The sequence below is a fragment of the Taudactylus pleione genome, unplaced genomic scaffold (genome assembly GCF_031769625.1).
Source record: "Taudactylus pleione unplaced genomic scaffold, aTauple2 ptg000386l, whole genome shotgun sequence".
NCBI classification, from domain to species: Eukaryota; Metazoa; Chordata; class Amphibia; order Anura; family Myobatrachidae; genus Taudactylus; species Taudactylus pleione.
In genome coordinates, this window is record NW_028284787.1 from 15,342,489 (window position 1) to 15,357,412 (window position 14,924).

The following is a 14,924-nucleotide window of genomic DNA, read 5'->3' on the forward strand; positions in this document are numbered from 1 at the left end:
TACATATCCTTACTTTGAAAAAAGAAATTTGGAAATATCCAAAAAAAATTGTTTTAAGATTCTGCCCAGAGCTGAAATAACACAGAAAATTAAGTAGTTTCAGTTGTGTAACTCATTTGCAAGGAGTTTATGATTACATCATTGATATATGAAAATAATCTGACAGATTACATCAAGATGATGTAATTGATGTAATGAAACAGAACATTTCAAATTTGCCACAACACTGGTCACTGACATCACAAAATGTTACGATAAGACAAAAATATTAATAGTATAAAGCCTTTCAAAATTTATTTACAATGGTCACCCAAAAAACTTGTGGGAAGGATGCTAGTCTCTCTATCATAAAACTTGGTGTGCAAGGGACACTATTTGTTTCTGCGACGATATGAAAATATATTAATTAGTGTCTGCCAGCAGTAGATTGAAATCTAGGTTTAGCAAGGCTACCCATTATGGTGGTTTGCATAAAATATCTATTAAGAGATAGGGCGTGGCACCAAGGTACAATAGGTGGGATTTTCTTAAAATGGATGGTCATCTACTGTTTGTAAAACAGCAACAACATAGTACAGGGGTAATTCAGTATATAACTCTTTCTCCCACCCCCACCCCAGCTGCTGGAGAGTCATATTCTGAATTATCCCTGTACTAAGTTTCTGCTGTTTTACAAACACATCCATGTTCGCCCTGCCACAGTTTTAGCATGCCCTAATAGAAAAATGGTGGCAGAGCATGCTGAGGTGTGTAGTTCAACTGATGTTGTGAGGCTGCATGTTGAATACCCCTGACTTAATATATATGTGGAGAGTAATAATTATGAAGATGTTTTTAACACAAACAGGAGGCTTATTTAATAACATTGCTGAAAATTACATATGTACCTTAACTATCTTGTAATCTCTCAACAGCACTAGATGTATAAAAGCCAATTGCTAAATTTAATGGATAACCTTTCTGGTGTGCTATATTAATAAGCACACCATTATGTACCAGCTGTAGGTATATTTACAATCTACTAAATAATATAGGGATTAAATAATTAAGATGATTGCTAATGTAAACATTGATCTTATGTTGTGATGTCATTCTTCAGTGGTGCAGTAACGTTTAAAATGTTCTTTGTGGTTTTATTAATGATGATTATGTCTAATGTAGCCAAAGGACTGAACAGCAGCAGGTTGCCCCAGGATTGGATGAAGACGTTAGGTGAACCTGTGATAAATGTTTCCAATGTAGCCGAGGGGTTTCCGAACTCCTTCAAGGTTTTTTTTTTATCCCATGTTGGATAGAAACTCAACTTTCTTGTGTTTTTCTTCATATATATTATGTACACTATACAGCATTTGTAATAACACAAAATGAAACTAGCAATTATCAGTAGATGTTTCAAGAAAGCCCTATATGTTGTCTAAAACATATATAATATTGTAGTGACAATAAAACAACTCATGTAAATTAAGTAAGAAAATTAACAAATGTTATTGTTTCTTGTAATCAGATTGAAGATGGAAAAAGAGAAAAAGTTATTAGTACATTGGTTTTAGCAGGCGTCAAGGCTAAGAGTCTTTATGATGAAAGGAAGACCAAAGGATTAATTTAGAGCAGGAAAAGCGCTGTAGAGCCAGATGTTAGTAAGGCAGTGATGGTAAGGCACAGCTCAGTAGCAGGCTTTTCAGAATAGTTTGCAGAACGAAGGGAGCTCTGCTCTTACCCCATTACTCTGAGTAGAGTGAACTGACTGCTCACTGGTTGAGGAGCAGGTGCTGAGACGGTCAGAATCCTTGCTGTGTGGGTATTGACGAGAACCTTTACGTTGCAGAGAGTCACTGTCCCCAGGAAAAGTGATGGAGCCAGGACGGCTAGCTGGGGATACTTGTACTGAGCTCCAAAAAGAGCCTTTATGAAGTGGGCTGCTGGGTGTAGAAGCTTCCTTGCCAAAAGACAATGCAAAATTACATGAAACATGAGAATTAAGAGAAGCTGTAGCTCTGTTTATTGGTTTCCCTAATGTAAGATGACTGTCCTCATTGTTCTCATACAATTTTCTCTGAAGTCCATTTGTTAAACCAGTGGAAAGCTTCTTGTTGCCATCAGGTGCTTTTGTCTTTGGTAAAGATTCTTTATCAGACACACCTGTCTCTTGACCTGGGATAATCTTGTCTGTATTGAGATTTGTAACATCTAAGGAGAAGTTGAGAGGTAATACTGAGGCACCGCGAACAAACATACCTGATAATTTGTCTGCCTCTGCCATAGCGGAAGAGGAAACCAGTACAGGGGAGTGATGTCTGACAGGCTGGGGAATTCGGGAGGGCCTGGATCGGCCCGAGATACTCAGCCCACTTGTGTTGGTAGAGCCGCTGGTGGAAGTGACAATGTTGCCACTGTTGCCATTATTTCCAACAGTGTGATTCCTGTGGTATTCAATTGGTGATGCCAATGCTAAAAATAAAACAATATATATGTATTAAAAGAAAGTAATAGATCACATTTTTCACATACAGATGTAACTTACGGGTCATATGTGATTACGGCAATGGTCCACAAAATACTCAAATACAGTGAAAATATAGTTATATAGTAGATTCCACCTGGCTTTCATACTTCAGGAAACAACACATTGTATGCATGAAATGAGTTTCATATGTAGCCATATTCTGCTTACAGTTAGTTATACTTAACTAATATTTCAGTCATTCAGTAAATGTGAGTGTTCTGAACTACATTAGTGTGTTCTGCATAAGGAAATTTTGTGACGTGTTATACATTACTCAGATTCTGTAACATGCTGGTTCATGGTCTCATTAAATACATAAGACAAGATAGGGTGGGAAAATGCTCTTTTCTCCACTGCTTTTTCTCTTTACAATAGTCTTACCAAGCAAATTAAGGCATACATTGCATTCAAGAGCTGTATTTTCACTGCAAAATTGCCACGGTGTGCTTTGAAAATGGTCCTCACTGTGCTGGTTAAGGGACAACTTCACATTCAGTGGAGCTTTTGGCAATTAAAAATTAAAATATACAGCAAATAGAGTAGCAAGCTCTTTACTTGAAACAGAAAGCTGGATTGCTTAAAATCAAGCTACACTATTACTGCAGACAAAACAAGCACTCTGCAGATATGAGCTATGATTAGACTTAGCCCTCCAGTTCCAAGAGCTGCAACAAAAATAAGAGTTATGGTAGACTTACCTTTGTTAACTCTTTTTCTTCGAGGTCCATAGGGTCCACAGGAATTACCTTGGGGCATTAGGTTGGACTGATCCAGACATCAAACAGTTAAACTGTGCATCCCAGAATGCCCTGGTCCTCCTCCCTATATACCCTGCCCTTGGTCACAGACCAGTCAGTTTTGTAACAAGATAATGTGTGAGGTGAATCCAAAAATAATTCACCTCAGGGCGCGCTCATATGAACATCAGAATCAATATAATACATTAATATATTTGATTAAAATTATATACATTAAAAAACATATAAGAAATGTTGTTTAAATATCAGCAAAAAGGCATATATGACAATTAGCTCATATGCAACACAATTTATACCATTTATACTATACATGGAATCAAAATTTTCATTTATGGAAAGGGTTAAATTGTCTCCTTCCAATGATACATTTAGTATCATTGGAAGGAGACAAGTATCAAAAGCATACAACTTAATAAATGTGTGGACAGAAGACCAAGTGGCTGCCTCGCACAATTGTTCAGCAGAGGTGCCATGTCTAAATGCTCATGATGGTCCCACATACAGAGTAGAATGTGCAGTCACCCTGCATGGAACAGGGAGATAAACCTGCGTGAATGCCTGGGAGATAGTCATACGAAGCCATCGAGCCAGAGTCTGTTTATTAGCTGGCCAGCCTCGCCTGTGAAAGCCATATAACACAAAAAGAGCATCTGACTTTCTCAAGGAGTTGGTACGATCCACTCACGGGAGGGCATGAACCACATCCAGGGAGGCTTCACCTGTAGAAAGGTCTGAAGACTGGAACCACAATCTCTTCATACACATGAAAACAGGATACTACCTTAGGAAGGTAACTTGCCCGTGTACGAAGGACAGCTCTTACTTGGTTAAAAATAAAAAAAAGGAGAGCAACAAGAGAGCACCGTCAAATCAGAGACTCTGTGAGCTGAAGAGATAGTGAGGAGAAAAATTGTCTTTGCTGTTAACCATTTGAGGTCCACTGAGTCCAGTGGTTCAAATGGGGGAGCCTGTAGAGCCCTGAGAACCATTGACAAATCCCACGGTGCCATCGGAGGGACAAAAGGTGGCTGAAGGTGGAGAACCCCCTGCAAAAAGGTTTTAACATCCGGCAGGGGAGCAATCCTATGCAGGAACCAAACTGAGAGCGCAGACACCTGAACTCCCAGGGTGGCCAGGTGGAGACCGAGGTCTAACCCCGTCTGGAGAAAAGCAAGAACCCGGGAAACCCTAAAAACCATAGGGTCAAATTTTCTGTGGGAACACCACTGAAAAAAAGAATGCCAAACTCTGTAATAAATGCGGGCAGAGGAAGGCTTTCGTGCCCTAAGCATCATCTGTATTACAGAGCTATTGAAACCTCTTGCTCTTAAGATGGAAGACTCAAGAGCCAGGTGAGGTAAGTCCAGCTGCAGGCAGGCACCCTGTGCTAACAGATCTGGCCACAGAGGAAGTGGAAATGGAGTGTCTATTTATAGACTGTAAGTCGGTGAACCAATGGCATCTGGGCCAGGCAGGAGCTATTAGTTTTATTGTGCCGCCTTCCTGCTTGAATTTTCTGAGGACCCTTGGGAGGAGGGAGATCGGAGGAAAGAGGTACGCTAGTCTGAAGTCAAACTTCACTGTCAAAGCATACACAAAGTTGGTTGAGGGATCTCTGGTCCTGGACCCATACCTGGGGACCTTGTGGTTGTGACCTGAGGCCATAAGGTCTACTTCAGGTAGCCCCCATTTGTCCAAGAGCTGAAAGACATCTGAGTGGAGAGCCCATTCTCCAGCGTGTATATTCTGGCGACTTAGGAAGTCCACTTCTCAGTTGAGGACTCCTGGAATGAATACTACCGAGATTGCTGGAAGATGACATTCTGCTCAGACCAGAATGTTCGTCACTTCCCTTATGGCTGCTTGACTTAGCGTGCCTCCCTGATCGTTGAGTAGGCTACTGTGGTCGCGTTGTCGGACTGGATCTGGACTGGCCTGCCTTAAAGTAGGTCTTGTGCCAGATTGAGCGTCTTGTATACTGCACAAAATTTCAGGATGTTTATGGAGACTTTCCTAGGTTGTCCATCTTCCCTGAAAAGTATGATGACCTGTCACTGCGCCCCATACACGGAGGCTGGCATCCGTGGTGTGGAGCAACCAATCTGGTATTCAGAAGGGGCAACCATTGTCCAGATGAGACGTTTGCAGCCACCATGAGAGGGAAAGCCAAACCTCCGTCGAGAGACGGATCGTTTGTGACCGTAATAACGGATACTGCCCGTTCCACCGGGAGAGAATCAGTTGTTGCAGCGGCCTGGAGTGGTGGATACCATGGACTCTAGAACCTGCTTGGATACTCTCCGATTGCAGAGAAATTTGCGCACACACAATTGGAGGGACAAAATATTGTCTCTTGGCAGAAATATCCTTTATGCCAGAGAATCCAGGAGTGCACCTGGATGTACCATCCGCTGTATTGGAGAAAGAGAAGACTTTTTCCAATTGAGGATCCAGCCGTACGTCTGTAGACAGGCAATGGTCAGTCTGAGATGATGTTGTAACAGCTGGAGACTGTGCCAATATCAGGAGGTCGTCCAAGTATGGCAGTATTCTGACTACCTGACGCCTGAAGTGGGCCATCGTCACTGCCATTATTTTGGTAAAGACCAAAAGGGGCCATTGACAGACCAAAGAGTAGTGCCTGAAATTGGAAATGTTGCTGTGGAACAGCAAACCATAGAAATTGTTGGTGGGATGGCTTAATAGGCACATGCAGATACGTATCTTGAATGTCCAGGGACACCATAAAATCCCCAGGTTCCATTGCCAGAATAATTGACCGAAGAGTTTCCGTACGGAACATAGGCACATGGATAAATCTGTTGTGGTATTTCAGATTTAGAATAGGCCGGTGGGACCTGTTGGGCTTCTGAATCAAAAACAGATTGGAATAATAACCCCTTCCTTATTGGGCAAAAGAAACTTGGATTATCAGCCCTGAACCCAGCAGGGAATGAATGGCCTCCTGGAGGGCTAAGGCTTTGGTAGAATCTGATGAGGGAATTGTACAAAAAAAATTTTTTTTTTGGGGGGGGGGGGGGGGGGACACTTCCGGGAAGTAAGGGTGTACCCCTGAGAGACCACTTCTCGGACCCAGCCGTTTGTTGTTGTCTGATGCCAGGCATCAGCAAACTGAAGAAGTCGGCCTCCCACCCTGGGATCTCCCAGGAGGCGGCCCGTCCCATCAGGCAGAGGGTTTGTCATCCGGCTTGGAAGCTGGACATCTGATCGACCAAGATCTCTTAAATTGCGGCCTGGTGATCCTGCGAGAACTGGTTTGTCTGGAGAGGGACTGTCATTTTGCCTTTCATTGAGGGCGAAAGGACCGAAAAGAGGACTGTGAAGGCTTAGAGGTAGCTATCGAGGGTAGCCCGGACGAATTAGCGGGTGCCAAAGTAGCCACAATCTTATCCAATTCTGTTCCAAACAGTATATCTCAAGCAAAAGGCAGGGATTCCAGAGCCTTCTTGGATCCCGCATCTGCTTTCCAGGACCTTAACCAAAGGGCTCTGCGAGCAACAACTGAAGTAGCTGATGCATTAGAAGCCAGAAGTCCAGCGTTTACTGATCCTTCACCCAAATAGGAGGCTGCTTCCAGAATATGGGAGGTCAGCTGTTCTCTGGAAGCATCTGAAAGAGTATTTTCCAATGCCCCTGTCCATTCTTCAATGGCCTTAGATACCCAGGCCGTGGCCATAGCCGGGTGGGTAACAGCTCCAGACAATGAAAATACAGATTTGAGACAGGTTTCCAGTCTTCTATCTGTGGGATCCTTAAGGGAGGAAGCAGATGGTATAGGAAATGTAGAGAACCTGACTAAATGTGCCACATGAGCATCCACAGTAGGTGGGATTTCCCAATTAGCACATTCGCCAGGTGGGAGGGAGTACAACGCTGCTCTTTTCTTTATCAGGAGTACTCCATGCTTACCCATATAAGTTCCGAGAGCTGCTCTGATTTAGGAAACTCAGCCTTAACCACCTTCATTATCTATGTTCCAAGATAGATTTCACCGCCCTAATCAAGGAAGGGGACATCCACTGTTGACAGATGGTCCTCTTCTCCTGAGACAGACTCCTGAGAAGAGCTCTGTGCATCTTCAAACCCTTCCGAAGATACGTCAGAATCTACAGGCTGGGCGGACTGATAGGATTATGTCGACCCCCTCCTGGCTTCAGTAAATACCGGTCTGTTTTTCTTGAAGCATTTGCTGAAATGCAGCAGATGACTTGAGTGGGCATAAACATCCATCCAGGAAGGATGTATAGGGGGCATAAACATAGCAGGCTGTAACTGCTGTGGGTACCCAATAGTGGGAGACGGAGTGAGAGTAGACAAACTATCCACAACCTGCGACAAAGAGGACACCCAAGGTGGCTCTTGTGCAGGGGCTGGTAGACTGGAGTGATGAGGTGGTTCATTATAACAAAGACAATACAAACCATCCTTTAAGAAATCCTGAGGGGACAACCCCGCCAAACAGAATTTACATGAAACCAGCACGGGTGCCTCAACCACCTGCTTCTCCTTACCGTTAGACATAATAAAGTTAAAGTACAACAAACCCCTAACACCTGTAGCAGAGGGTTATGAGGAGAAATAGCAGTGATAGTTATAACTGAGTTTTTTTCAGAAAATTAATGCAATATAACAAACAGCAGAACTAGCATAAGTCACATACAATGCATTAAGCAATATACTTGCAATGGGCTCTTAATCAACTATGCAAAAACACAAAGCTTAGTAGGATATTGAGCTCTGTATAACCTGGTCACCAAAAGAGAGGTATACAGGGAGACTGGCCAAACCTCTTGAGATTAGCAGCTACAGCAGAGCACTGGAATGTCTCTGGGCGTCTCATATACAGAGGAAGCCGGGAAGAGCAACTCAGACGCGCGAAAATCTTGAGCTGGATCGACGTCTGGGCTGGGGGAGGGGCTGCTGGGGAAAGCCCACCTCCCCTAAGCTGTATTAACCCTCCAGGTGCACTGGCTATTAACATGGCCGCCGACCAATGTCCCCTTCACTTTTTCCACATTTTGTTATGTTACAGCCTGTTTCCAAAATGGAATAAATTAATTTTTGTCCTCAAAATTCTACACACAATACCCCATAATGACGTTTTTTTTTAGATTTTTGCAAATTTTATTTAAAAAAAACCCTAAGAAATCACATGTACAAAAGTATTCACAGCCTTTGCCATGAAGTTTAAAACTGAGCTCAGGTGCATCCTGTTTACGCTGATCATCCTAAAGATGCTCCTAAATCTTAATTGGAGTCTACCTGTGGTACATTCAGTTGTTTGGACATGATTTTGAAAGGCATACACCTGACTATATAAGGTCCCACACTTGACAGTGCATGTCAGAGCACAAACCAAGCATGAAGTCCAAGGAATTGTCTGTAGACCTCCGAGACAGGATTGTCTCAAGGCACAAATCTGGGGAAGGATACAGAAAAATATCTGCTGCTTTGAAGGTCCCAATGAGCACAGTGACCTCCATCATCTGTAAATGGAAGAAGTTCGGAACCACCAGGACTCTTCCTAGAGTTGGCCAGCCATCTAAACTGAGCGATCGTGGGAGAAGGGCCCTAGTCAGGGAGGTGACCAAGAACCTGATGGTCCTCTGTAGGAGGAGAGTCTTCCAGAAGGACAACCATCTCTGCAGCAATCCACCAATCAGGCCTGTATGGTAGAATGGCCAGACGGAATCCACTCCTTAGTAAAAGGCACATGGCAGCCCATCTGGAGTTTGCCAAAATGCACCTGAAGGACTCTCAGACCATGAAAAACAAAATTCTCTGGTCTGATAAGACAAAGATTGAACTCTTTTGGTGTGAATGCCAGGCATTATGTTTGGGGGAAACCAGGCACCGCTCATCACCAGGCCAATACCATCTTTACAGTAAAGCATGGTGGTGGCAGCATCATGCTATGGGGATGTTTTTCAGCGGCAGGAACTGGTAGACTAGTCAGGATAGAGGGGAAGATGAATGCAGCAATGTACAGAGACATCCTGGATGAAAACCTGCTCCAGAGTGCTCTTGACCTCAGACTGGGGCGACGGTTCATCTTTCAGCAGGACAACGACTTTAAGCACACAGCCAAGATATCAAAGGAATGGCTTCAAGACAACTCTGCATTTCCTTGAGTGGCCCAGCCAGAGCCCAGACTTGAATCCGATTGAACATCTCTGGAGAAATCTGAAATGGCTGTGCACCAATGCTTCCCATCCAACCTGATGGAGCTTGAGAGGTGATGCAAAGAGGAATGGGCGAAACTGCCCAAAGATAGGTGTGCCAAGCTTGTGGCATCATATTAAAAAATACTTGAGGCTGTAATTGCTGCCAAAGGTGCATCAACAAAGTATTGAGCAAAGGCTGTGAATACTTATGTACATGTAATTTTTTTTTAATTAAGTTTGTAAAATCTCTAAAAAAAACTTTTTACACATTGTCATTATGGGGTATTGTGTGTACAATTTTGAGGACACAAATTAATTTATTTTATTTTGGAATAAGTCTGTAACGTAACAAAATGTGGAAAAAGTAAAGCGCTGTGATACTTTCCAGATGCACTGTATATGCCCCGGTTGTCTGGTGGGGAAGTGGTCGGCCCCAGCTCCTCACAACAGAAACCTTCCTGTAGGTGTCCACCGCCAGAGGTACGGACTGCCACGCGAGCGGGGAACCACCTTACCTGCATCTTCTGGCTGCAGTCCCGGGCCCAGCGTCATCGCTAGTTAAAACTCTGCTGGCGTCTGCCAAAATCACCACTTCCCTCACTGGGGGTTGCGGTGTCGGCGGGGGTAGATGGAGCAGCAGCATGGGCGTCCATTAGGACGCCTAACATTACTTGCTCTGGAAAAAATAACAAAAAAAACCAAAGCATGGGACTGCCTGAGCAGTCACTCTGTCTAAAAAAGTGCATCTGAATCCTGTGCACCAAACGAAAAAAAGGACTTGCCTGTGGCTGGGGTATATAGGGAGGACGACCAGGGCATTCTGGGATGCACAGTTTGACAGTTTGGTTCCTGGATCACTCCAACCTAATTCCCCAATGTAATTCTTCTGGACCCTATGGATCCTGAAGAAGAAAGTCAGTTAAATGTGTAGTTACCCTTCAAACCTGCATTACCACGTAATTGACATGGTTGCAAAGTGAAAGTGTGAGCAGGAGGACTAATTAGATCAGGGGTTCTCAAACTTTTTTGCTCTGGGACCCCGTCTAACAATAAAAAATATTACAGAACCCCAGCATGTTCCTGCAGAATGACTGCCACACGTGTGGTCAGCAGACCGCTCAGGCACAGTAACACTATGGAGACACAAAACTGTAAGGTGTCCGATAATGCGATCATTTAATTTTTTACACATTGCAGGGACGAGCTCTTTTCGAAGCCCCTGTCCGTGCAAGACTGAGGAGACAGTGAGTTACTGGTGAGGCAAAGGGTGACGTAGGAGGAGAAGCTATGGGTGACAGGGAGAAACAGAGGGTGACGGGTGAGGAAGATAGTGGCAGAGGGTGAGGCAGAGGGTGGCATGGAAAGGCAGAGGGTGACTGGGGAGGCAATAGGTGATGTAGGAAGCAGTGGGTAATTGGGAGAAGTGAAGCTGTGGGCAATGGGGAGGCAGAGGGTGCCGGAAGGTGATGAAGAGGCAGGGAGTGGCAGTGGCTGGGCAAGGAGCAGCATAGGGTGGCAGAGGAGAAGTGGGTGACTGGGGAGGCGGTGAGAGGCAAAGGGTGACATAGGAAGCAGTGGGTAACAGGGAGAACCAGAGGGTGGCAGATAGTGGCAGAGGGTGAAGCAGAAGGTGGCATGGAAAGGCAGAGGGTTACTGGGGAGGCAATAGGTGATGTAGGAGGTAGAGGGTAATAGGGAAGAACATGGGGAGGCAGAGGGTGCCTGTGGGTGACGGAGAGGCAGTGGGTGGCAGGGAGAAGCAGTGGATGACAGGAAAAGGGAGTGGATTGCAGGAGGAGGCAGTGGAAGGCAGCAAGAAGCAGTGGGTGACAGGGGAGGAAGTGGTGACAGAGAGAGGCAGTGGCTAGCAAGAAGCAGCAAATGGTGGCAGAGAGAGCCAGAGGGTGGCAGGAAAGACAGTGGGTGACTGGGGAGGCAAAGGGTGACATAGGAGGCAGTGGGTAAGAGGGAGAACCAGTGGGTGACAGGGGGTGAAAGGGAGAGACAGAGGGTGGCAGTGGGTGATGGGGAGGCAGGGAGAGGCAGAAAGTGACAGGGGGAGGCAGTAAGTGAGAAAGACAGAGGGGGCAGTGCATTTCAGGGGGGAGGCAGTGGATGACAGGGGGGACAAGGTTTTTTTTTTAATAAATTCATTTATTTTCTGTTTCCCCCCTCCAGTTCCAACACTATGTGCTCCCCTGTTCCCCCATGGGGTCTGTGCTCAGCACTCCCCTCATTCCTCATGCTCCCCTGCTGATGTTTCTTCCCCCTCCACAGCAATCATCACACATTCTGTGTCCCCCCACCCTGGCAGCAACGGTCCCCCAGGCTGCACTTACTTAAGAACATCTGCACAGACTCCAGAGAGAGTCTGGCAGCTGGCTCCTCTGAGTCTGTCTGCTGCTGATGCTTGCTTCCTGTGTGTCAGTTTCTGCTACTGGGCAGGAGGACAGGAGACGCTGAGCACTGGGGTGGGGGTGGGGCTGCCTGATGACTCCTCGGATCTCTCAGCCAGTGATCCAAGGAGTCTGAAATAACAGACAGTTCAACTGGTTTCACTTTCCTCAGATGATTGGCTGAGAGATCAGAGGAGTCATCAACCTGACCCCATGTGAGTCGCGACCCCAAGCTGGGATGGTCGCGACCCACTTTGGTGTCACGACCCAAAGTTTGAGAACTGCTGAATTAAATGGTTCCAGTTTTTTGTGAAATAAAATAAGCATCTGCACAATTATCCAGAGTGTGGAAGCTGATATAAATCAATGTATAACCTAGGTAAGTACCCACACGTTTTCTAAATACAAGCACCTTTTTCAATGGAAAAAAAGCACTCAGCGGCCCAAGAATGGAGACTGTGGCTTCTTATTGGTTTTCCCCTCTCAACAACCCCTTCTGCATCCCACAGCATGGCTGAAAAATCGTAGCTGTGAGACAAACAACAGCGCCCAGTAAAAATGGATGGACTGCGGCATGGCATCCAGGGAATAGAGTCTTGGGTAAATAGTTATTCATTCAACCAAGGGGTGTAGCATATAATCTATTTTTTTTAATCTTTATATGTGAAGATATACAAACAATTTTAATATACATAATAAAACGATTACACTTAAAATATATCTTACCATTGAGGAAGTTAAGCTGATTCTCTAAGATTTGATTAATTTCATGGATCCAGAATTGTCTTACAGCTGGGGATGTAGAATTCAAAATATACCTTTCATTTGAGTCTGCAGACAGCAGTGCAAACTTGCAAGGATCGCCGTCAATACATTCCTCCAAACTAAGGGAATTCACCTGTGAGAAGCAAAATATATTATATTAAAGATGTTCACACATTTTCAATTCACAATCCCCAATTGATAAAATGAATGGCAAATGTTATTCACTCTCCTATTGCCAGAAGAGCTGCAACCTAAAAAAAAAAAATCTGTGTTACAGATGGGCTCAACTAGTTTGTTGCTCCATACGCCATGTAGTGCGCCATGCACCTCGCGCCACACAGTAGCCTTGAGTCACGCCACACAGAATGTTTCGTAAGGGAATGTAGCGTAGCCCAGGAAAAAGCCATAACGTGTAATACAACTTTTAGTACACCAGATGTCACTTTTCCTAAATTACACACCGCATGTGTCAGATATCCAATACATTTTCTGTATCACCTCCCGATGATTGACTGACAGAAGCTGTGATTCGGTACACTATAGTACAGCGTTTTCCTCATTGAATCAGGGCTCTAGAAGAATGTCTAATAAAGATTTAAATCATTACATTAAGTGTATGAGTCCTATACTTTAATACAAAAATATTTCACACGCACACACAGCCTTTAATGAGGCGGGATAAATATTCACTAATGCTCCCAAACCATCATTCGCTTCTGTTCAATGCCGCCAAACTCAATACATTGTCCACAACTTCATACCACCTGGCATTTTTATGCTACTTTATTCCATTGTACTGCTGATGCACTGTGTGCTCAAGAAAGTGGTGTGCGATGCTCCATACAGTAAGACACGTAGCACCCTGCTAGTCGCGCTATTGTGTATGGCGTCTCATAGTACTGCGCATGCCCAGTGGAGCTGGTCGGGAGTAACAGTGCATCAGCGCTAGGCTGATGCACTGTGTGCTGGACATAACAGGTGTGGCTTTCGACATGGCTGTACACATTACAGAGTCGTCTTTCTGTGTGTATGGCCACCCAAGTCCCTTTACCACCTCCCCCCACCATGATGCATTACTATTCAACCTCGCTGAGCTAATTGTATTGCTCCCCCACCATCATTCGCTTCTATTCAATGCTGCTGCATGCTGAGCCAGCTATTGACATTGTACACATTGTCTGCTCCACTGGGCATGCGCAGTACTATGAGACTCCAGGTTTCATGCCCGGGATGCCCACTCTTGCAAGGCGCTTACCCAAACCACTAGCCCATACATGCCAGCCATATCAAGAGCTGCACCTGTCGTGTATGTGATGTGATGTGATGTCTGCAAATTACAGCAGGCAATGTGTACAATGTCAATAGCAGGCTCATCCTTGTGCACTCCACCCACCCGCTGCTGTTTTTAATAATAAAAAAATGTGTCTTCCTTTCAAAATATTATACTAGTACATGTATACACAGTACCCCACCATTAGAGAATAATTCATCCTGTCTCATTGAAAGCTGTGCGTGCGTCTCATTAATGTACAGTATAGGTTATACCGTCATAAGAACACGGCAATTACACTACTGTAGTTATGTATGTGTATTGATTATTAAAAAGATTGGTTGTGCAAACATGTAATATGCCAATACTCTGCGTGAATGTGATTGGGCTGCTCATCAGTGATATCCATCCAATTTAACAGTATGGTATTCATTAGTACAAATTTAATCAGTGGAGCACTCACCACCCAGTGGTTAAGCGGTGTATTACATGCCGTGGCTTATCTTTCGTTGCAGAATACCACGGTATGCCAAAGTACAGCCATCACGTAACGTTCCATGGCACAACACAGAGGCCAGATTTGCGCGCTATGAGCAAAAAACTAGCTGGGCCCATCTGTAAGTGCAGCCTCTAGGGCTTGCCGTGTGGGGTAGATCCGGTCACTTAACCCAGGGGATAGGAGTTAAAGTGTATTAGCTGCAGACTTAATTGAATACTGTAGCTCCAGGCATTAAATCTGTAAGTTGCAGCCATGGGTTACATCCCACGGCTATTTAAATCTGCCCCGAAAGGTTAACACGCAAGGAGACTGGTTATAAAGAAAAATCTGTACCTTTGTATGTTATAGAATTAACATGGCCAAATCCAAATTCCTTTCCCTTACCTCCCCTAGATGTCTGCACAACACCGTCAGATTGTTTCCCTTATCACAACTACTCTCACAAAACTAAAATACTCTGGCATATATATATAAAAGCCAACCTCTCACACCTATATCACTTTAACTGCCCTCCAATTATCGATAACGTATGTTCCCAGTTGTCTTAT

At 44.5% G+C, this 14,924-nt stretch overlaps 1 protein-coding gene across 6 annotated transcripts in view; it reads right to left on the reverse strand.

Annotated features, from left to right (window-relative positions):
- TRIO (trio Rho guanine nucleotide exchange factor) overlaps positions 1 to 14,924 on the reverse strand; it is a 496,865-nt gene that overhangs the window by 65,667 nt on the left and 416,274 nt on the right. For 5 of the 6 annotated variants that reach the window (XR_015869672.1, XR_015869673.1, XM_088445727.1 and 2 more), the window contains exons 47-48: positions 12,569 to 12,740; positions 1,718 to 2,448 (exon numbers count right to left, since the gene is read on the reverse strand). Coding sequence is in view for 4 of the 6 variants with exons in the window: in XM_088445727.1 (XP_088301853.1) it covers positions 1,718 to 2,448; positions 12,569 to 12,740 (903 nt within the window). In the remaining 2 variants the exon portion in view is untranslated. The remainder of the gene's footprint in view (positions 1 to 1,717; positions 2,449 to 12,568; positions 12,741 to 14,924) is intronic. The other variant, XM_088445730.1, reaches the window with a different exon arrangement.